The sequence below is a fragment of the Mesoplodon bidens genome (genome assembly GCF_964165515.1).
Source record: "Mesoplodon bidens genome assembly, chromosome: 14".
Lineage (NCBI taxonomy): Eukaryota > Metazoa > Chordata > Mammalia > Artiodactyla > Ziphiidae > Mesoplodon > Mesoplodon bidens.
In genome coordinates this window covers 78,073,200-78,096,158 of record NC_138170.1, presented here as the reverse complement: position 1 = coordinate 78,096,158, position 22,959 = coordinate 78,073,200, and the positions used below count along the sequence as shown (strand labels likewise).

General features: G+C 41.3%; 1 protein-coding gene across 2 annotated transcripts in view; it reads right to left on the bottom strand.

Moving 5' to 3' along the window:
- Nucleotides 1–22,959, bottom strand: part of NBAS (NBAS subunit of NRZ tethering complex) — a 342,685-nt gene that overhangs the window by 119,293 nt on the left and 200,433 nt on the right. For both annotated transcript variants that reach the window (XM_081254071.1, XM_081254070.1), the window contains 5 exons: nt 21,426–21,593; nt 18,234–18,347; nt 17,773–17,896; nt 4,927–5,003; nt 4,400–4,537 (listed from right to left, as the gene is read on the bottom strand). In XM_081254071.1, the coding sequence (XP_081110197.1) occupies nt 4,400–4,537; nt 4,927–5,003; nt 17,773–17,896; nt 18,234–18,347; nt 21,426–21,593 (621 nt within the window). The remainder of the gene's footprint in view (nt 1–4,399; nt 4,538–4,926; nt 5,004–17,772; nt 17,897–18,233; nt 18,348–21,425; nt 21,594–22,959) is intronic.

Sequence of the window (22,959 nt, the reverse complement as noted above, 5' to 3'; positions counted from 1 at the left end):
CAATGAAGTCTGGTCACAGACTCTATTTCTATGCTTTTCCTCTGCAGTCCGGCAACACTTCCGAGCCTTGAATTTGATAGCGTGACATTTTAATACTTTCTTAAATATTTTGTGGAAAAACACCACAGTACATATGACGGGACAGGGATACCTCAGTTCCTCTGTTACAGGTTCCACCCCTGCATCTGGAACATTCTTCCCCTCCATGTTTCTGGTGCTATGCTCGACCTTTTCGTTACTCAATTGAGGTCTTTCCTGAGCCTGTTTCAATTGTATTCTACACACACAGTCCTTAACTTTCTTCTTGTTTTCAAAGCTCTTATCATAATCTAATAAAGTATACATTTTATTTACTTATTTTGTTTATGGTGCTCCTTCCTCAGTGGAATGTAAATCTGAAAAGGGCAACGGTTTTTACATATACTTTGCTCACGACTATCTCCCCAGGATCTAGAATACTCCCTGGCATGAGTAGTCATCTGACAAATATTTGATAAACACACACATAATTCAATTATTTCATATGTACTGAAGAATTATTAATTTTTAGTAATCCACCCAGGGAACATTTGTTTACTACCCTTGATATGTCAGGTCCTGCTCTAAGCAATGAGGAAAACAATAAATACAACGCAGACACTGGTCTCAAATAGCTCATTTTCTAGTGAGATGAAAGTATTATCTAAATTCAAAGTAATAGAGTATAAACGTTATGAGGTACGTAAAGGGCAGTAAAAACGTGCACAGAGGAGCATCCAACACAGCTTGGGAGCACGAGACAGAATGGTGGCAAGTGGTAGGAACCATGCCTTGGTGAGGTAAGACCTGAACCAAGTGCTAAGCAAAGAAATGCTGGGGAAACAGTATAGGCAAAAGAGTACAACATACTGAATGCAAAGAACAGAGAACACACGGGCTGGTTGAGAAATTTAAGCAGCTTGGTATGGCTGGAGTGAAGGAACATGAAGTTGCAGAAACAGACAGAGGCCGGACCACCTTGCTAGGGCAACAGGAAATCACTGAAGGATTGTAGACGCAAGGGAGGATGACCAGACCTCCATTTTGGAAAGACTTCTCAGACAGATGCTTGGGAAAAGATGCAAAAGCAACAAAAAGGAAGAGACAATGATGTCTGATTGCGTTTTTCACTCTTCATCTCACCCTTCAGACTAACAACCAAATGCTTTCCACAGAGTTGCCAAGAAGTCTCTGGAGAATTAGCTGGCTTGTGACCTAGCCGTGTGCCATCTTAACGCTATCAGAGGGCACGTCTCTTTCTCTCTGGAGCAGCTGAGAAGTTAGAAATCATGTGTTGAGGCATCACCACTGGGCCACATGAACCTTGCTGGCTTCTATTTGCACTAGGCTTTAATGCTGCTTCCCGAACCAGTGACCCTGACCAGCAGCTGCCTTACACTACTGGGCCTAGAAAGGGAACGGCTACAGGTGTCAGGAACCACGTCACAGGGTGGGTGAGCATTCCAACAACCAGGAATCCAAGGCCAAGGCCTAGGGTGAGGCAGGAGACCTCCAAGGGACATCTTCAAAGGAAAGGGCAGTTTGACAGGAAAACGGTGACAGGAACAAGACTAAGAGCTAAAGAGCAGTGATGGTGGGTTGACATAAGATGAAAGGAAGAAGCAGAAATTGGTGTAAAGGGTAGAAAAGGGCAAGAATCAGGTTTCATTCTTCTTTTTTTTTTTTGCGGTACGCGGGCCTCTCACTGTTGTGGCCTCTCCCATTGCGGAGCACAGGCTCTGGACGCGCAGGCTCAGCAGCCATGGCTCACGGGCCCAGCGGCTCCACGGCATGTGGGATCCTCCCGGACCAGGGGCACGAACCCGCGCCCCCTGCATCGGCAGGCGGACTCTCAACCACTGCACCACCAGGGAAGCCCTCATTATTCTTCACACTATAACACAAGGCTCTATGTCCTTCACAGCAGACAGTCAATAAATGCTGGATCCATGAAAGGATGTGCAAAATATAAGACCTGAAACTAAAACACTCATACCTTCCGTGGGGACTACAGAAGAAACCAAGATGGACACACCTTGACTTCTAACCCTCATCTTTTTTTTTTTTTCCTGTACGCGGGCCCCTCACTGTTGTGGCCTCTCCCGTTGCGGAGCACAGGCTCCGGACGCGCAGGCTCAGCGGCCATGGCTCACGGGCCCAGCGGCTCTGCGGCATGTGGGATCTTCCTGGACCGGGGCACGAACCCGTGTCCCCTGCATCGGCAGGTGGACTCTCAACCACTGCGCCACCAGGGAAGCCCCTGACCCTCACCTTTCAGTGTTCTACTTCCTCTCTCTGCACGCTTTAGTCACAGAAATCTTAAGTGGGGCTTCTTACAGAGTGACTTCAGTATCTGAAGTAGGAAACAGTGACTGCCAGATATAAAAGCCGGGATGGAATTTAATGGTTTTCTCCTACCTTACCTCTCTCAAAGACAGTTCAGGATTTGGGACTTTTAATTTTTGGTTCAAAGTAATTTACTATCGGGGAAAACAGGAAAAATACAGACTGTACTAGAATTTCCCTTCAAGAGGATTACTTTAAGTTTTTAGGTAATGAAGCCGAAGATCAGGCCAAAATGTGGCTCTGCAGCCAGCTCTTTGGCTTCTGTCTGAACATGTGGTCTATCTGGTGAGGGTTTCCAGTCCTCTCACCTGCAGCTCCTCTAATCCACCTTTACGTAACTGTCTCTCATGGATTTATGGTAAGTGGTGAGTTCACTGAGGTCAGACAGCCATAATCACCTTCTCATCTCAAGACTCGCTCAGAGGCCAAGGCACACATAAGGTGCTTGGGGCGGGGTTTAGGGCTAGACCAGCTGACCGAGTGGCCTTGCAATCCTCTGTATTCGTGAAAGGTGGAACACAGTGTTGGGCACGCAGTGTGACCTTCATACAGATTACACACATGGAAATAGTACATACTACATGGGAGTCCTGAGCCAATTATCCAGCACTTGTGTATGTACTACTGAAAAGACAAAGACATTTAAAAGCAGACACCAGCAAACGCCATGAATACTCTTTGCCAGCCATCCAATTGAATGGAATAAGAAAGACATTAAGTAAGTACACTGTTCCAGAAATAAACCTGCCACACTTCCATGTATATAATCACTTCTTGCCCTCAATTTATAACACAGTAGGTCAATTCCTTATTTCACATAAAAACATACCTGTGATATAAAAGCAAAACAAAGGAAAATTACTAGAGTATAGGATAAAAGTACTGTACAAAGCAGCAGTAGCTATCGAAAACAAAAAAATAAGTTCAAAATTTCCAAAATAAAGTAATATATCAACTGGCTAAAAAAAAAAAGAAACAGTCCTTTTCTTGGCCAGTTTCATCCTAATATACCTATTCCTGAGAACAATACCCACTGACAATGATGATGCCCTTGGGAGAGCAACCTGCATGGCACAGGGTTCCCCCACCCACCTTCCTCTTTTTAAATAAAAACTGATGAATGAAAGCCATAGATTTTGCCACGAATGGAATGTTTTCACATACTTAAAGGTTCTTAGATATGTTTTGGATGGCAGAGGCAGCTAGAACTTTGATACTCGTGTGAAATTGTTTCTTTATAGTCTACTGTGGGTCGGGGAGGAAGAATTCTGCCTCAGTAAAAACTGAACCTTGGATTTGTACACAGAGTGGATTTGAAAGTCTGATCTATTTGCTTACCTACTCTTAAAGTGGTAATTCTCTTAAAATGTCCAGTATAAAAAGGAACTAATTTCCAAACGCTGATGATTAAAGGTGGTGTATACAAGTCAACCTAGAGGGCTTCCATTTTCCAGCAGCATCTGGAACACTTCCGGGTCCACAAAAGAAGGCACATGTAACTTGAGGCCACGCTTAGGTGCTCTCACTCAGAAATTAACAATAAAGTTAAATAAAAGTGTCAGAAGCTTGGTGGCAAGTAGGCATAGTGTGTCTCAACATTGCATCTGCATAATTACCACTCTCATATCTCTCTGGCTTAAAAATAAATAAAAGTGCAGCACCGTTCAAAGAACTACATTGCCTACTGTCCTAAATTAGACAGAGCCATCTTCCTCTGGGGAAGTGAGTTAAAAAGCCAACTCTCCATTTCTCCTCTCCTTTAGCCTTTCTTAAGAACGCTGTTAAATAAAATAAATGACAGGAAAGTTAGGGGATGAATCAGCATTCACAATAAATATTAGAAACTCTACTTCTTATTAATTCCTGGAAAAGCAACTACGTATAACACAGAAAAGGCAAAGGCTGTCAGCCACTGGGAATACAAAGCACTCTGAATACAAAGTGCATCAGTCCCTCCAAAGAGGTAAACGTGTTTTAACTACTTTAGAAAAGCTTAACCCTGCTCATTAACAAAGAAGAAACCATGAGGACTCACCCTGTAAAGAGGATGGCACTTGTCCCTGAAACACGGAGCCAACCGGGTGTAGATCTGTAGGCTATAGTAATAGGCTGCCAGATGGAGAGAGAGAGCAGAGTGGGACTGCTTTTCAAAGCACCTGTTAGCGTCTAACACCTAGAAGGGAGCACGAGAGAAACAGCTCAGCTGAAAGGAAATTAGCACAACCATCATAAACCATTACATTTCTAGTCCTTACTCCAGAATTTTGGTTCAAAGCTTCTATCATATCAACTCAAGCTCCAGCTCATCTTAATATGACTACATTAAAATTCAGAAGACATTATAAGGCAGATCCTATGCACATGAAAGTAGATTTTAAAATCAACATTTCAGCTAACATTGTAGAATTTACTTTCCGGATACTGACCACAGTCCTTCCATCTTGCAAGAACAACCAGAAGGAAGTGAAACATATAATAAACAATTTACTGGTGAAAACCCCCAGTAAAGACTTTTAGTTTATTCCTTTTTAAGCCCTTCTTTCTTGGTCAGGGTGAACTCACCTGTGGTAAGGCAAGGAGATAAGCAAGAGCCAGGGTCATGTCATTTGGTAAAGCATCGCCTGCCAGTTGCAAGAGAACTAAATGTAGAAAAAATATATATATATTGCATTATATTATTAGAGGATCCACGTGACATTCATAGTTACTAAGTGTCATGACTTTAGTCCTTTATGATGTCAACAGCAATTCGTTTCAGAGAAGTCTTTAAGATCCTTTATGAAAGTCTATTCAGCCCCATAGAAATAACAGACTACATGAAACTATGTTAAATGACAGCCTTGCCTTAACTCAAGTTATGCTGTTTGTTACTTACACAAGAGAAAACCCAATTAGTGCAGCTACAAAGTCTAAGTGCAAATAGATCAGTGAGGATGGTTTCTGCCAGCTAATCTTTTGGTTTTCAAGACCCAGACCAAGCTATAAAATTCTGGATATCAAGGACAGCTACTGTAGAAAATGACCATCTGAGCATTAACGATGAGAGTAACAACGCAGCTTTTTGTGAGTGCAGACTTAGGATAAATCTTCTGATTACCACAATTACGATAAATGGTTTTGTTCTTTCTCTTCACCACACTCCACAGAAAGAAATCCATCTCTTGCTTTGATTATAGAACACCTTAAAATATCCCAACCATCTACAACTTTTCCACAAAAATTTTTATATAAGCAACGACCTATCAATGTCACGGCTTTAATAAAGGAGAGAACACTGCCATTAACATCTGTGTTTATATCCATTTTTTTTTTCTGCAGTACACGGGCCTCTCACTATTGTGACCTCTCCAGTTGTGGAGCACAGGCTCCAGACACGCAGGCTCAGCGGCCATGGCTCACGGGCCCAGCCGCTCCGCGGCATGTGGGATCTTCCCGGACCGGGGCTCGAACCCACGTCCCCTGCATCGGCAGGCGGACTCTCAACCACTGCGCCACCAGGGAAGCCCTATCCATTTTATCTTAATAAGGAGGTATTCCATTTAGGCTCTCAAGTGACAAATACCAGGTAGCCACTGTAATCACAATGTAAATCTTTTATTTTTAAAGAACCTAACCTTCACTAATGAAGGTAAACAGTATCTAAATAATTCAAAGTAAATAAATAAATAAATAAATAAACAAAACTTTGTAAACACACCATATAATTTTTTCCCAGAAGATTCACCTTCCTAATTGTGTCTTACTTGAACTAAAATTTAAAGCCATCCATATAATCTGAGCTTGGCTGACCACTGGAGCAGTGGGTGGGTGTGCGGTGAGAAGCCAGCTGCAAGCGGCTGGAGCATCAAAGGCTGACCTAAAACTCAGCATGTCCTGTGCATGATCTGTGGGGGAAGAAACTGAGCTTTCTCCACTGTGCCTCTGCAAAGAGTTCTCTAAATACTCACTTCCTCTGTGTTCTCCAAATCTCATAAACCAAGTTGGACCACCAGTCAGCCTCAGGCCTCCCAAGGAACTGTAGTGCTCTAGAGATGTTTTCTGATCAAAAGCTACTCATTTCAAGGCCCATTTCCAAATCCAGCCCTTCACTCAGTATCCATGAGAACTTTCTCTGAACCCGATACTGCTCTAAAATAAGAAACAGAGTTCCTGCCCTTTCAGAGTAAACACACTAAGACCAGAAAAAGTCTTCAAGTAAATAATTTAAAAATACAACGCAAAGGGCCCAAATCAAATTTTATACAAACAAGTATGAGAGCAAAGAAGAGTTAGAAAATCGCCGAATGTGTTCTAGAACAATATCAAAACTGAAGGATGAAGGAGTTAAGTTATACATTTTGGACAACAGAAGATGAAGGAAGAAAAAGCATGTAAGCTTAGTCTGCTGAAAATCCTGTATTTCTGAGAAAGATTTACTTAGAGTCTACAAATTGCACACCATACAAACACACATAGAAACACACACACAACCCCAGGGCTGCCATTTTGGCTTATGTCTGCCTTATGTACTTTACCATTTAATACCTGCCCAGCTGTCCGTGGGACCTTTAATTTGGAGAAAAAACAAAATCCAATAGTTTCACATGCTAATAATTCTTCTGTATTAATTTTCTTTCCTTTTTGCTTTTTTTATAAGATGACCTACAACTGCAACCTTATTTAGTTTTTTTCCACCCCCGTTTTTATTTTCTTCAGATACTTCCCTTCCTTATGCACAAAAGAGACCAATTTTCAAACAAGTATATCTAAACCCACTCATCAAAAACCAGCCCTGTCTCTTCAGAGCTCAGGAGCCCTTATTTCAAGTGAGTGGCTGATGCTCCAGCTAGTAGAGGACCACCCCCCTCCCTCTCAGAGTTGTGGTTAGGGCCAGTCTGAAGCCTGCCTGGGAAAATCAGTCCCATGACTGACTATCTTCCCACCAGATGTTGTTTTTTTTTTTTCTTTTTAAATCCTGTCATCAACTCAATCTTTCACTCCATTTAATGTGCATTTGGTTATTTCCAAAAACCAAAGCACCCTCAAGGGATGAAAAAATATGGTACCACTGAAGATATTCCTAAGCATATGCTACAGGCTCTGAAGGAAATTCCAAAAGGAAAACAACCCAACAAAAAACAAAAACAACAAAAAAGAGCCATGGCTCAGCATGGTTGGAACAAATGCATAGTTCCCAGAAGATACCTTTGAGAGAGAGAATCTCCATCTGAATACGTAAGTTCCAGTAGGTTTATTTTCTAAATAGTTATATTATTTCACAGATACAACTCACAAGATGGTCACTAGCATTTCTTGAACATATATCACTGAATATAAAGCTTTCAGCAGGCAAAAGAGAAAAGAAATAGTTAATTTCCACGAGCTAAAAGTAATGACAAAAATCACCCTCAGAGGAGTCCAAAGAATCATCACTGTTAATTTTCACCAAGCAGTGAAAATAATCAGTTTGTAATGCAAATATTTGCTCCAAGTGAATAATATCCACATGGGTTTTATTTCATATATACAAATGTGTTCATCATTTCAAACTTTTCTGCATTTTATAATGCTTTGACACTGGGGGGGTCTTGACGATCCTGGTGAGACTGCCCTCCCAGGGCTAGCTAGTCAATTGGCAGGTAGAGCAGATGGTTTCCTGTTGAGCACGCCTTTGATCTACAAACCAAACAGTTCAGAGCCAATTCTCTGAACCACCCCCTGTCTCTCTGGCTTTTACACTACAGAGGCAATACTACCTCGCCCTGATCACCTCAGGGCCAGGCGCCGGTCAGCCAGAGACCATCCCATAGCCCAGAGTCCACCAGGTTATTCAAACTCTCCATCGTAAGCCTGCTCAAGTGTGCCTACCACACCTCTCCTGTTCCTTCCCACGAAAACCCATACTCTGCCCTCATACCTTCTGCCTCCAGGTGACCTGAGTACCTCCCCATGTGGCCCAGGTGGCTTGCTGTGTCTTCCGTTTCTAGGGATTGGTGAGTATAAACTTCTTCCTTCATGACAATCATTTTCATGTCTGGGTGTCTGCCCACACCTGAATAAAACCAGACTCTGGTTTTCAGAAGAACAACTAAAACATCTATAAATGTACAATGAATCCCTGGCCTACAAAATCAGGCAGAATGATACAGCAGGAGGGAAACCATCTTCAGAACCAGAAAGTTACGGGATCAAAGCTAAGACCCACCACTGACTTACTGCTCAAGTTTTTCCAATTAATTGTCCTGTACCCAGTATCTTTCATATTTCTAAAAACAGTACACTATTCTCCCAGTGAGACAAACATAAAACCCCAGAGTCATCTTGGACTTTACTCTCTTCTCCACTCCCAACATTCAGGTAGTCATCAAATCCTGTTGAATTATTTCTAAAGAACTCTTTCACACATACTTTCTATTTTCACTGCCACAAACTCTAGTTTAGATTGTCAGTGTTCAAAACCTGGACTCTTTCAATAACCCCCAACTCTACCTGATGCTTTCAGTCTTTCTCCTTCCGATCCATCCTTAAAATAGTAGTTTCATACTAATTTTATAGGAATGTTCATTAAGTACTGTGTAATCATGTCTCTCTCTAGCTGAAAACACACACACACACACACTCCTACCTTCAGTGGTTTCCCATTCCCTAAAGAAGGAAAGCTAGATTTCTTATTTAGCACTCAAGGCCTTCATAAATATGGGCCAGCCGTAACTTATGGTTTTAACTGATATTATCTCTACCCTATACCCCAGCCAAATTAATCTGACATTCAAATGACCTATAATGCAAACTCTCTATAAAGAAAGTGCTCATGCCATTCCTCTATATAACAATAATAATAATAATCACAAAATGAAAATACCTATTTAAAAAAAAATCTGCTTTGATGAGCCAGATATGAGATAGATGCTTTGTATAAATTAGCTCTAAGTGCCAAAAAAAGCTCTGCAAAGAATATAGTATTAACGTGTTTTTACATAGGCTTGGAAAGCTATGTAAATCACCTAAACTCAGAAAGGCAGTTAATCTGTAAAGACAGTGTTATGAACCAAATGTTTGTGATTCCCCCAAATTTATATGTTGAAGCCCCAGCCCTCAGCATGAGGGTATTTGGAGATGGGGCCTTTGGGAAGTAATTGGGGTTAGATGAGGTCACAAGGAGTGGGATCCTCATGATGGGGTTAGTGCCCTTATAAGAGGAGACATCAGAGTTTACTTGTAAACACTCTGCTCTCTCTCCCCCCTCCCTCCCTCCCACCCCCCCCCCACTGTCCTGATGTAAAGACACAGTGAGAAGACAGCCATGTGCTAGCCAGGAAGAGATCACTAGCAGAACCCAAAAATGTTGGCACCCTGATTTCCAGTCTCCAAACTGTGAGACTAAATTTCTGTTGTTTAAGCCACTTGGTCTATGGTATTTTGTTATGGCAGCCCAAGCTGACTAATACAGACAGGAAACAAGAGATACCAAATAAGTTATCTCTTCTTGTCAATATGTATCAGGCTGTTGACAATATTATGCTATTGCAAGCAATGAACATATGCCATATTTTTCATGTGTGTGAATTCATAGGATAAATTCCTAGAAGCAGAATTATTAGGTTAAACAATACCCGCAGCCGTAATTTTCATAGCTGTTGCCAAATTGCCACGTGTTTTTCAAATTCTCACTTTAAGCCAAGTCCTCATTGCAGCAACTCGACCAGGACTGCTATTTAGCTGGCACAACTCACCCACGTGAATGTCCATTTGGCCCATTTCTCAAGAGGCTTCTTGACATCTATTTTAACTACACAAGATGAAGATCCCTTAAGGTTGGGGTAAGTCCAAAATCCACTCCACGGGGTAAGCCTTCACTCATATGAATCGACTCCTCAGGATTAATCCTAAGAGAAAGGCACTTGGCCTATTTCCCCTCTCTGGGGAACTATGACTCAGACTTTTGCCCTACTGTCATAGGATGAACTCCAGCGAAATCCAGAATAATAAATTCTATTTAAATTCTTCTGTGATTGGGTTCTGTTACTGGTACAGTCCTTGTGCAGATGAAGACTATAAACTCTGGATAAAGCACAAAAGCCAAGTATCGGAAGGCACTGGAGAGGCACTGAAAGCAGACAGAAACTGGAGGGTAGATGCCATGTGGAAAAATGAAATGGCACTGGTGATTTCCCATCGTTACAGCTTCTATCCTGAAGGCAAGCTCCTGTCTGTTCCTTGCCAGGCAGGTAAAATTCAGATAGAGTACCTGAAGTCTTAAAGAACCAGAGCCCAGAAAAACCACAGAAGCTGACAAGTAAGAGAGGTCTGATAGTTTCTTATAAAACTAAACAAATCCATACTCTTTGGCCCAGCAATTCTACCCCTAGATAGTTATCCCAGAGAAGTAAAAACACAGGTCCACAAAAACACTGTACAAGAGTTCACAGCAGCTTTTTCACAATAACCATCAACTGGAAAAAGCCTTCATGTCCCTTAACAGAAGAATGGGTAAACTGTGGTATATTCATACAATGGAATACTTCTCAGTCGTTAAAAAAACAGAAAAAGAGGGCTTCCTTGGTGGCGCAGTGGTTAAGAATCCACCTGCCAATGCAGCGGACATGGGTTCGAGCCCTGGTCTGGGAAGATCCCACATGCCGCGGAGCAACTAAGCCCGTGTGCCACAACTACTGAGCCTTCGCTCTGGAGCCCACGAGCCACAACTACTGAGCCCATGAGCCACAGCTACTGAAGCCCACACACCTAGAGCCCATGCTCCACAACAAGAGAAGCCACCGCAATGAGAAGCCTGCGCACCGCAACGAAGAGTAGCCCCCGCTCGCCGCAATTAGAGAAAGCTCTCGCATAACAACAAAGACCCAACACAGCCAAAAATAAATAAATTAAATAAATTAATTTAAAAAAAAACTTTGTAAAAAACAAAAACAAAAAAAGAGAAGAAAGAAAAAGAAAAACCTACTGATAGATGCAGATAAATCTCAAGTTTTACACAGAAGAATACATCCTGTATGATTCCACTGAATGAATTCTAGAACAGTCAAAACTAATCTACAGCAGGGGAAAATCCAAACATTTGTCACCTGACTGGGAGTGTGGGGTGGGTGTTTTCAGGAAAGAGGCATCAACTTTCTGGAGGGATAGAAATGTTCCGTATCTTGAGAGGAGTCAGGGTTACACAGGTGCTGCACTTGTCAAAACTCACCAACTTTACGTCTACACTTAAGATTTTTGTATTTCATTGTTTGTAGATGTTATCTCACAAAAAAGTAAGAAATACTGACTCTAGTTAAAGATATGCACAGTGCAGTGTCAAGGGGTGAAGTGTAATGATGCCGACAACTTTGAAACGTGTCAGCAAAGAAGCTGGATTTGGTGGATGGACTAGAGCAAGTATAGTAAAATGTTTGCTGTAGAATCTAGGTGGAGAAGTATATGGGAGTTCACTGTAGAATTTTCTCAACTTTTCTGTGCATTTGAAAATTTCCTTAATAAAATATTTGGGGAAGAAAAGAGAAAAAAATCCTCTCTGAAAACACTGCCAAATGCTCAAGATCCCCATCAGTTATTTTTTTTCCCAAATGGGGTTTCCTGAAAGATCCTTGTAGACAAGTATACACATGCCTCATCTCCAGCACTAAGGCAGCTGAGTTTCCGGCCACACAAAGCCCATGACCTCCCCACTGCTCCAAGACTAGAAAGACCACAATCACTGGCATCAGGTATACCACAGTCCCCTATGTCCCCAGGTTGAAAGGGAAGGGAACATATCTCTTCCCTAATCCTTAACACAACTGTTGAAGTCGTCTTGTGACATCTTTTTCCTCCATAGCCAGATCACAGCTCATCAATCCCTACAACCCAGGACCCCTCCTGACTAATAACTGAATTGTTGAAGGAAACTGATGGTGGAGGGACCAGTGGGGAGGGGAGTGGGGAGAGACACGATAACTGCCCACACTTCACACCACCCAAACTTTCCCAGCAGCCCTCACTGAGGCTCAATTATTCTTACAAATGGGAAATCAAGCCCCCACATACGGGAAGCTTCTCAGAGTTTGAATCTGTGAGCCATCTGATGTGACGCAGGACAAAATTATCAATGAGGATCTGAAGTAGACCAGATCCCACGGGGTTTCACTGGGATCCACCAGATGGCAGGCTGGCCACAGACTGGGTCACAGTGATTTTACATTACCATTTAAGTTTTTTTTTCCCCCCCAAAAAGGCCTGCCCTACATTTAGCAGTGTGTATGAATTTAATTTGCAGTGCTTATTCTCTAACCTTGAATACAATGCATTTTCTAAACAACTTATACAGCCAAAATCAGATGAAATCTACATCTAAGCCTCCAAGCACTAATTCTCTGCAAAGGAAGTGCCTCTGGAAAGCACTCTATGATACATTTAATTCTAGAACTAAATTCACAGAGGAAGGCTGCCTATATTATTGATTTGGAAATCATTAGCCATTAAATCATTCATTTAGCTAAATAAATAATGGTCAGTTTTCTTCAGCTAGTCTCCATAAAAACCTTTTCATCAACTTTATTAAAAAATTCTGAAAAGTCAGCTCATGTTGGGAAGTTTAATTTGTACCGTGACCTACTTCTGAACCAAAGTCAGGAGTCACATTTTTACGATTTTTAATTTGGGTCATTTAAGCTATATCATTCATCAAATCTGCTTTCTGACCAATATTTGATATTATAAAATAGCCGGAGACATCTGTCTCAAATATATTAGCGTTCTCAAGAGAAATCAAACATGGTGAACATTTTGTAATATACCGGAGTATCAAATCACTATGCTGTATACCGGGAACTGACGGTGTTGTAGGTCAATTACACTTCAAACACAAGCAAAAACTCATTGAAACAGAGATCAGATTTGTGGTTACCAGAGGCAGGGGGTAGCGGGACAGAGAGTTAGATGAAACTAGTTAAAAAGCAGTACAAACTTCCCCTTATAAATAAGTACTAGGAATGCAATGTACAACATGATTAATATAATCAACACTGCTGTGTATTACATAGGAAAGTTGTTAAGAGGGCAAATCCTAAGAGTTCTCATCACAAGGAAAAAAATTTTTTTAATTTTTCCTTTATTTCCTATCTATATGAGATGATGAGTGTTCACTAAACTTATTTTGATAATCATGTCATGACGTATATAAGTCAGATCATTACACGGTACACCTTCAATTCACACAGTGCTATATATGTCAATTATATTTCAATAAAATTGGAAGGGAATAAAAAGAGATACACCACACATGTCAGGTTCATTCAACTCAGAATGCCATTTAACAGGTGCAACAAAAGGCATGCAGGGAAGGGTATGGCCATAGTCTGTTGACTGACTTATTATAAATTTCAAGGGTTAGGAATAAATATCTAAATGTACTTTTTAAAAAAATGAAACATCTAGTATTCTAATGTATCAGACCTATAAGATCACATTTTATTTGTACCTACTTTATAATAAAGTCGCCTGTTTACCTGCAAAAAAAAAGAGATATCAAATGTGATATTTATGAAAATGCTTCATAAATTCATAAACCCAAATGTAAATTAAAGGGATGATTTATATTAAAATCACCTCTATATTTTAAAAGTTCCATTCTTAATATACACAGTAGGTACTCTGAAATGTTTTTTCTATTCAACTCAACAATATTAGAAAAAAAAATTTTTTTTAACATTTTAATGGACTTGGGTTCTTTCCCATGATGGGATATTAAAATCTGTCAAAAAGGACAATTTGGGGCTTCCTTGGTGGCACAGTGGTTGAGAGTCCGCCTGCCGATGCAGGGGACACGGGTTCGTGCCCCGGTCCAGGAAGATCCCACATGCCGCGGAGCGGCTGGGCCCGTGAGCCATGGCCGTTGGGCCTGCACGTCTGGAGCCTGTGCTCCACAACGGGAGAGGCCACAACAGTGAGAGGCCCGCGTATCACAAAAAAAAAAAAAAAAAAAAAAAAAAAAAAAAAAAGGACAATTTGAAGAAACACTGGGGCAGAAAGAAAATCCCTAAAATCCCACTAAAATCTCATAGACAGTACAGTACTAAGAATAGAACACACGTCTCTGGGAACTTGGATTCAGATTCACCAAAAGCATAGTCTCAATTCCTGTCCCAATAACTGTCATGCACGTACTGTACCTACTCTCATCACTGTGAAGAGACACTGATTTTGCACCTATCATATAGAAAACCCTGGTAAAAGTGTCAGAAATAGATATAGCACTCAGGATACGACCCTTAAGCTGAAAAGACAAGACACAGACATAAAAGATACAGGTGGCTTTCTCCAGGCTGCCAAGAAGCAAGTGTGTCAGAGTTTGAAGAACAGACATATGACGGTTGGAAAGCATCTATTATCTTACGTGAAACATCCAAAGGATCTTAACCATGGTTTCACAACGGAATCGCCTGAGGAACTGTAAAAGATATCTGATGTGTTTGGACCCCACTTCAGGGATTCTGAAATAAATGGTCTACATTGGATACCAGGCTTCAGTATTTCTTAGAAATACCCTAAGTGATTCAAATGTGCAACCAGGACGGAGAGCTATGGCAGCAGGCCTTGAAAACAAGGTGAAATCACAGTTGGATGGACTAAAGTACGAGATGATCAATGGCAGGGAAGTCAGTGCAGGGCAGGACTAGCCTTTAGGAAAAGGTGCGCAGACGGGGCCCCATCATCCTCACTAAAGAGCAGCAATCCGGAGGTGGAACATACAGGCCGTTGTGCCCATTGTACAGATAAGGAAACTGAATAATAGTCTTCTGCTTGAAGCCCCCATAGCACTCAGTAGCAGGTTCATTTACAATGTTTACCTCAGCACCCGCGTTCCTCCCAGCCAACTGCTGCCTCATGTCTTCACTGGTTGTCCACACTGTCTCTCCTCTCCGGGTATTAGAGTAACACACAAATCCCTGAAAAATCATGATGTCTATCTTCTTTGCTTCTGTGCATCTTCTTCCCTCTACCTAAAATGTCCCCCTTCTCCCTCCCCTAACACATCTCCCTCTCAAATTCCCCCCTTTTTCATGTGCTATACTCTTATTCATCCTTCAAAACTCAGGTCAAATACCACCCGCTCCGGGAAGCCTCTTCACACGCCCTCTTCACTCAGCCGTCACACGTCTGTCATCCCAATGCCTCTTGTGTTTGCCTGTCTTAGCGCTTACACATAAATTGGTCTCCTCACTCGACTGCAAGCCCACTGAAGATAAACAGAGTGTCTTCTTCAACTTTGTATTCCAAGTACAAGGACAGTAACTGGCACACAGGTGGCTCAAGGACCACTGCTTCAATGAGTAACGTACACATGGTGAGAAAGGGAACTGGAGGGGATCCCCGATTCATCATTAAGTGTGTTACCCCCAATCCACACAGCTCCTCCGGAAAATCTCTATCTGCTTCATGTTTCGAGATCATTTTGACACCTCATCATTCAGTTACCAACTACAGCAGAGATGATCAAGTACTGTAAGAACCCTAGGAAAAAGGGAGACAGACTAACCCAGAAATCTGTGCCCCACCAGGGCCTCATGCTCAACTATTCTCCACCTCTCTCCAAAAACAGGTCGGGAAAATAGCAGAAGCCTTAGTAAACTGAGAAATCCGTGTGAGAGGGCCTACTTAAGGATGCAGCCATCTTTCAAACCTTTAGCATGTGATTCCATTCTTTTGCCTTTTTCTAAGGCATACCTTCTGTACGAGAGGTATGCAAATTCACACATATATGTCATAAGCTAAATCCTAAATTAAGATATTACGTGAGTCAATGTTTCCAAATTACAGTTATTATTTCAATCCTTTAACAGATGATACTTCCTTGTCTAACCCAGTAATTTCTTAGGGTCTTAGATTTTATCTGTGTAAGCTATCCCAATAATCAATAAATAATCAATAATTTAACCCACGAATAACTAGAGACAATTTTTTTTAAAGAAAAGAAGTAATAAATAATAATTAAAAGGGGAAACAGCAATGCAACTATACTCTTCATATATGTTCAATATCATTTGTAAGATGTCATGAATTTAATAATAGCTTTTTGGAGAAAAAAAAGAAACATAAACATACTCATCAGCTGTGACTTGTATCCTGATTTCAGAAATGATAAGAGATAGAAAAACTATAGATGATCACATGCATCTCAGAACTGAAGAAAAATGGTATGCTCTGTAAAAACCTCCAGTATTCAAGGGCTCTGCACAGTGGACAGGGAAATGGTATGTGCTTCCTCTCTTCCCAACTGCATATAAATATTGATTGAAAGAATGATCTAAAAATAAGTTATAGGGGCTTCCCTGGTGGCGCAGTGGTTGAGAGTCCACCTGCCGATGCAGGGGACACGGGTTCGTGTCCCGGTCTGGGAAGATCCCACATGCCGCGGAGCGGCTGGGCCCGTGAGCCATGGCCACTGAGTCTGCGCGTCCGGAGCCTGTGCTCCGCAATGGGAGAGGCCACAACAGTGAGAGGCCCGTGTACCGCAAAATAAACAAACAAACAAACAAACAAATAAATAAATAAAATAAAATAATAAAAATAAGTTATAGCATCAGGTTTCTGGGAACATGGCAGTTCTATTCCCCACACACATTTCCCCAAGTTTTATTCCACACAGCAATGTGCTCCATTAAGAGACAGCATCGTCCAGGCTCACTGGCAGTTAGATGTAGCCAGTAATAGGTAAGTGGAAGTCCTGGACAGGACTGCCAAGAAAACTGTTTTTCCCACCCCCGCCTTTCCTCCTTACTGATGCCTGGAATACAGACAAGATAGCTGGAGCCCCAGTAGCCTTTAAATCCTGAGGTACCCATTAAGGATGGTAGAGCAGAGAGAGAGGGAAAATTGAAAAAAAAAAACAAAAAAAGTCAAGACAATTACCCTGGAACCTTGAAAAGACGGAGGCTAAAGAGGAAGAAAGTATAAATGGCAAGTTGTCTTTGGTAAACTTGCATACATTTCATTCTTTTCAAAAAATTTCACATGGAAAGATATGTCACCATGCAGAAAAGTCTTAAGATGAAATATACATCTACATTCCATGAAATAAGCACTTAAATGTTCTTAATTAATCCATAAAATCAGGAAAGAAGGAAATATTTATTGAGCACTTTATATCATTCACTATAAGAATCACTTTACATAATTAGCAACCTAAAGATAGGAATTATATCTTATATACCTTTTAAATCCTCAAGTAGTAAGTATCCAGAAAAGAGTAGATACTCCATAAATGATTTAAATCAATGAATAAATAGATGTATAAAGGATGATGTCAAGTTAAGCCATTCAAAATTACTGAAAATATTATTGTATTTCCCAACTCTCATTCACTTATACAGTCTCATCTATTATTCTCCTAATATAAGTTACACACTGTCAGGGAACTAGAACCTTCTTTCATACCTTCTGTTGTTGGAAATACTTCTTCTCCTTCAGTTTTAGTCTCTGCCAGTTTCCCAGTTCTCAGCAATACTTCTGCAAAGCTTTCTACCGGGACATGCTGATAGGTGTCATAGGTCACTTCAGACTAGACAAAACAAGCAGTTACACCATTTGGTAGGGTGTCTTTTTCTCTATAAAGATATTCTTAGAAAACATAATGATAGGAATTTTATCTTCTGGTAACTTGAATTATAGCTTCTCACTTACTGAAGCACATCATTTTATGTAAAATTATAAATAGATTTTAGTCTCATAACATGTTGTAATGTACATGAAACAAATCACATAAAACCAATGAACAACATGAGTAAGAACAAAGCAAAAGAGGTACATTTTCAGGAAAACTGTCAGTTTTGTTCATTGTAAAATGCCCACAACACCATGACAGTTAAATCCGTGTTCTTAGGCACACTGTACCTTACCTCTACAACAAAGGGATTGGAGATGACAGATTCGTAAAAAGGATGACAGCCTTGTTTTTCTAGGCCTTCATTGGCTCTGCTTCCAATTCGATAAGCACCACCAAATTCTTGTCCCTAAACAGAACAAAGTGAAGAACACTGGATAAAAAGAAAGAGACCTGGGGGCTTCCCTGGTGGCACAGTGGTTGAGAATCCGCCTGCCAATGCAGGGGACATGGGTTCGTGCCCAGGTCTGGGAAGATACCACATGCCACAGAGCGGCTAGGTCCGTGAGCCATGGCTGCTGGGCCTGTGCGTCCGGAGCCTGTACTCCGCAACGGGAGAGGCCACAACAGTGAGAGGCCCATGTACCGCAAAAAAAAAGAAAGAGACCCGGGAGGGGAGGTGGAGGAGGAAAGGAAGGAAGACAGAACAAATGGCTTTCAGGAGAAACTCATCAATGTGCATTGTGTGATCCAAAGAGAGAGTGTCAGAGTGACACCGATACCCAGCAGAGAATGTGAGAATAATCACCACATTCTAAGTGCAGCACTTCAACCTTACCCTGAAGGGCCCTTTGATTTTCCTGGTCACTTTGATATCACTGAATCAGAAACACTGAGGCAATCGGTGTTACACACATGGCCAGCATTCTATACAACAGTCAGAATAACCTTTCCAAAACATCATTCTGTGCATACTGTTCCCTTGCTCCAAAATCCTTTAGTAGCTCTGAATAATGCAGTCAACAGTATTCAATCTCAACTGCATAGAATAACATTCAAATTTATTAAATGTTAATTAGCTTTAAAGACTAACTCTCCACACCAACTAAACCATCTGCTTTATGCATCCTACCGGCCACTATGCCTTTCTTCCATTATGAGGGCAATGGTCCATGCTGACTGCCCACCTCTCCTTCCAGGCCCACCTCAGACTGCACCTGCTGAACCCGCACCAGATGGAGACAAGGTACGACCGGGCTCCCTACATCACTGCCACCTCCTCCACAACTACAACCCACACAGATGCCTTCATAAGACTGGTCATCAGTATTCCTCATTAGCAGTATTATAGTATCCCTACCAGGGTTAACTGTCCTTATGTTTTGCTCTCCTCAAATAGATTGTAAAGAGCCCGTTATTGGAAAAGCCAAGTAGAAGATATTCACCCATTCCTCCAAAGTTTATTGAGCACTTACTTTAGGCCAAGCATAGCCTCAGGAAACAATCAAGCTCCTGCTGCAAATGACGTTAAAAGTTACAACTGACACTTAATAGAAACTATATATTAGGCACAGTATTAAACACTTATCTAAGACATAAACCCTCAAAACACCCCAACAGATGAGACAGAAAAGTAACCCTAACCATAATCCAGTGTGATACATGAAATGATGAGAGACGCACAGACTTAACCCAAAGTCAAGCCCACTGCATGTCAGTAAGTGGTTTCTTCTGGGCGATCAACCTTAGCTCTCTTTCCTGCATATCCCACATTCAGGCCATCATCAGGTCCACAAAATACATCCCTAAACCAAACACTTCCCACTTCCTTCATGGCTACCCTAATCCAAACCACCACCATCTCTCACCTGGAGTCCTGGAAGAGAGATCCATCTTTTTGCTTCACTCTTGACTCACTACTGACGGCTCTCTACACAGAAGTTAAATAAACTTATGAAAAGTAAAGTTGGATCACACAACTGCATTGTCTGCATTTTCCAACAGCTCTCCGTGTTGCTGAGAATAAAACGTGTGGTCCTTATCACAGTCTATGGAAGGCTTTACATGGTGGGCCTCTCCACCGCCTCTCTGATCTCAGCTCCTACCATTCTTCCCACTCATCACTCTGCTCCCGCTTACTTTGGCCTCCTTTCTGTCCTGCGAAGATGTCAAGCACATTCCTTCAAAATGTACTTGCCCTACTTGGCGCAAGCAGCTTTCTGCTCAGAGTGATGCCTCTTCTGAGAAACTAACTTCCCTAATCAGAACTTCGCTCCCCCGGGCGTCACTCACTAGTCCCTTACCTTGCTTAGCGTTACCTTCATAGCACTCATTACCACCTGCCATTTCATTATTATACAAATACTGTTATCTGTTGGTTTCTTTGTCTCCTCCACTGGGATACAGGTTACACAAGAGAAGGGAATTAGACTGAAGGATTTCCCCACTCTTTTCCCAGTGATGAGCACATTATCTGACACATGGAAAATGCCTGTAAGTATTTGCAGAATGAATTAATAAATAAGATATTCAAATGTTCAGGGTACATTTATAAAAAGGCACATGTTTCTTTTTCCTCTTAGTTTCCCAGTGTGAGATTAAAGGATGGATGGTAGTGTGAGAATGCAGAGAAGACAGCAGGGACACAGTGGGTTAAGATGTCACAGAAAGCAAATTCAATTGTTCTACTGCTTGTCTTGACCTCTACTTGCAGAATACGTGAAAGAATCGGTTAAACCATTCTCCTTACCTAAAGGCCCTACTAAAGACTGAATGGTTGTGTCCCCCGCCCCAAATTCATATGTTGAAATCCTAACCCCAGTGTAATAGTATTAAGAGGTGGGGCCTTTGGTAGGTGATTCGGTTATGATGGCAGAACCCTTGGGAATGAGATTACTGCCCTTATAAAAGAGACTCCAGAGAAGTCCCTCACCCCTTTTGCCGTGTGAGGACACAGCAAATAGATGGTGGTCTATGAACCAGGAAGCAGGCCTGCCTCAAACACTAAACCTGCCAGCACCTTGATCTTGGACTCCCCAGTTTCCAGAACTGTGAGAAATAACTGTCTGCTGCTTAAACCACCCAGTCTACGATATTTTTGTTACAGCAGCTCGAGAGAACTAAGCCCCCAGGCTGGCTCCTAGCACTTCTCTTCCACTACTGGCCTACAGAAACATAGCAAAAGAGAGAGAGCCTTGATAAACATCATTTTCCTTTTCATCCCAGTAAACTTCAATTCTGACATATAAACCAAACCGTACTTAAATCCGTATTGGTGTCTTTTGCAAGTATTGTATGGTAGTATATTACATTCCATAAAATCAATTACTCCTTCCCTATCTGATGCGAGGCCTAGATTTCTTAAGAGATTATTTTAATAATCCAAAGAAGATAAAGCTGTAACAACAGTGAAACCAACTGAAGAGCATGCTGATGAACTGATATAAACCACACCAACTGAATCAAAAAAGCAAGATGCATTGCTTACTTGCAGGGGTCGAAGGTAAGTCAATGACTTCTTCCACCACTGCCCATCGCTGACGGCCTGCAGCACAGCCCTGGTGGTGGTCGTGGTGTTGGAAAGGACTTTCATGGTGGTCGCAGTGGTCCAGTGGAACAGGTCGGCTGAGTTGCTGCCTGGGACACTTACTTCATCCTATGTTAATAAAAAGAAAATGGCACAAGAGCAAAAACGTGGGAAGTCACAAGAACAGAGCAGAGAGTGATAATGTGACTACTTAAAATTATCAGACATGAAGACAAATAGATCTGAAAATCCATTTTTGCCAGTAACAAAAAAATGTGAAACAAAGCACTATTAGCATATTGTACCTCCTCGAATCATTTACAAAAGAAAATTCGGTACAGGAAAATACATCTTAGTGCATTAGTCAAAGAAATATTTATAAGGCAAATAATGGGTTCATCATTTTTTTACCAATATAATATCCTCCAATGCGATACTCATGTTTGTTTCTTTGACAAGACATTTTAAAATATTTATTATTTAGATTAATTAAGAAATATTCATTTGAACAATGCTACTGTGACCCAGACAAACGTAGAAGATTCAGATGATCCACCTTTAAATGTTGAAAGGCATGTTGTTTATCATGTAAACAAGTGGATGATTATTAGTATTTAAAAGGTTTATAATGTGGAACCTCCTGCCAATCTTGAAGCAATCAGCTAAAATTCGAACTCTCCATTTACTAACCCAAGAGATTCCATGTGGAGAAAAATGCCAATACATTAACATTTGTTTAAACAGAAATGACAGCAACTACATCCGCTTTTCATCAAAGAAAGATAAATTTGTTCTACAAAAGCCAAGTTTTGGGTTTAGTATCTGTCTATTTCTACTTATTTTTTTTTTTTTTTTTTTTTTTTTTTTTTTTTGCAGTACGCGGGCCTCTCACTGCTGTGGCCTCTCCCCTTGCGGAGCACAGGCTCCGGACGCGCAGGCTCAGCGGCCATGGCTCACGGGCCTAGCCGCTCTGCGGCACGTGGGATCCTCCCGGACCGGGGCACGAACCCGTGTCCCCTGCATTGGCAGGAGGACTCTCAACCACTGTGCCACCAGGGAAGCTCTCTACTTATTTTTTCTATCATATCCCAGTTAAAGGAAAGAAAAATTAAGGTCTAGTCTTACAATTTAAATAGCTTTCTTGTCAATAATAGAATAGCTTAATTTGGCTATTTAGGTCTATATCACATCATTCCTTAATGTTATTTAAGTAATAAAAAATGATAAATCATGTAATCACTCAATAATTACCAAGACATCATCACACAACAAACACTTAGGACAAATTCACCATTTTAGACCAACCTGACAGTTGCCATATCTGGCTGGTAGAATAATGGCCCCCCCAAATATGTCTATATCCTAATCCCTGGAACCTGCAAGTATATTACATTACATGGCAAAGGGCCTTTGCAGATATGATTAAGAACACAGGCCTTGAGGTGAAGAGACAATCTTGAATTATCTGAGTGGAACTAACCTAATCACGTGAGCC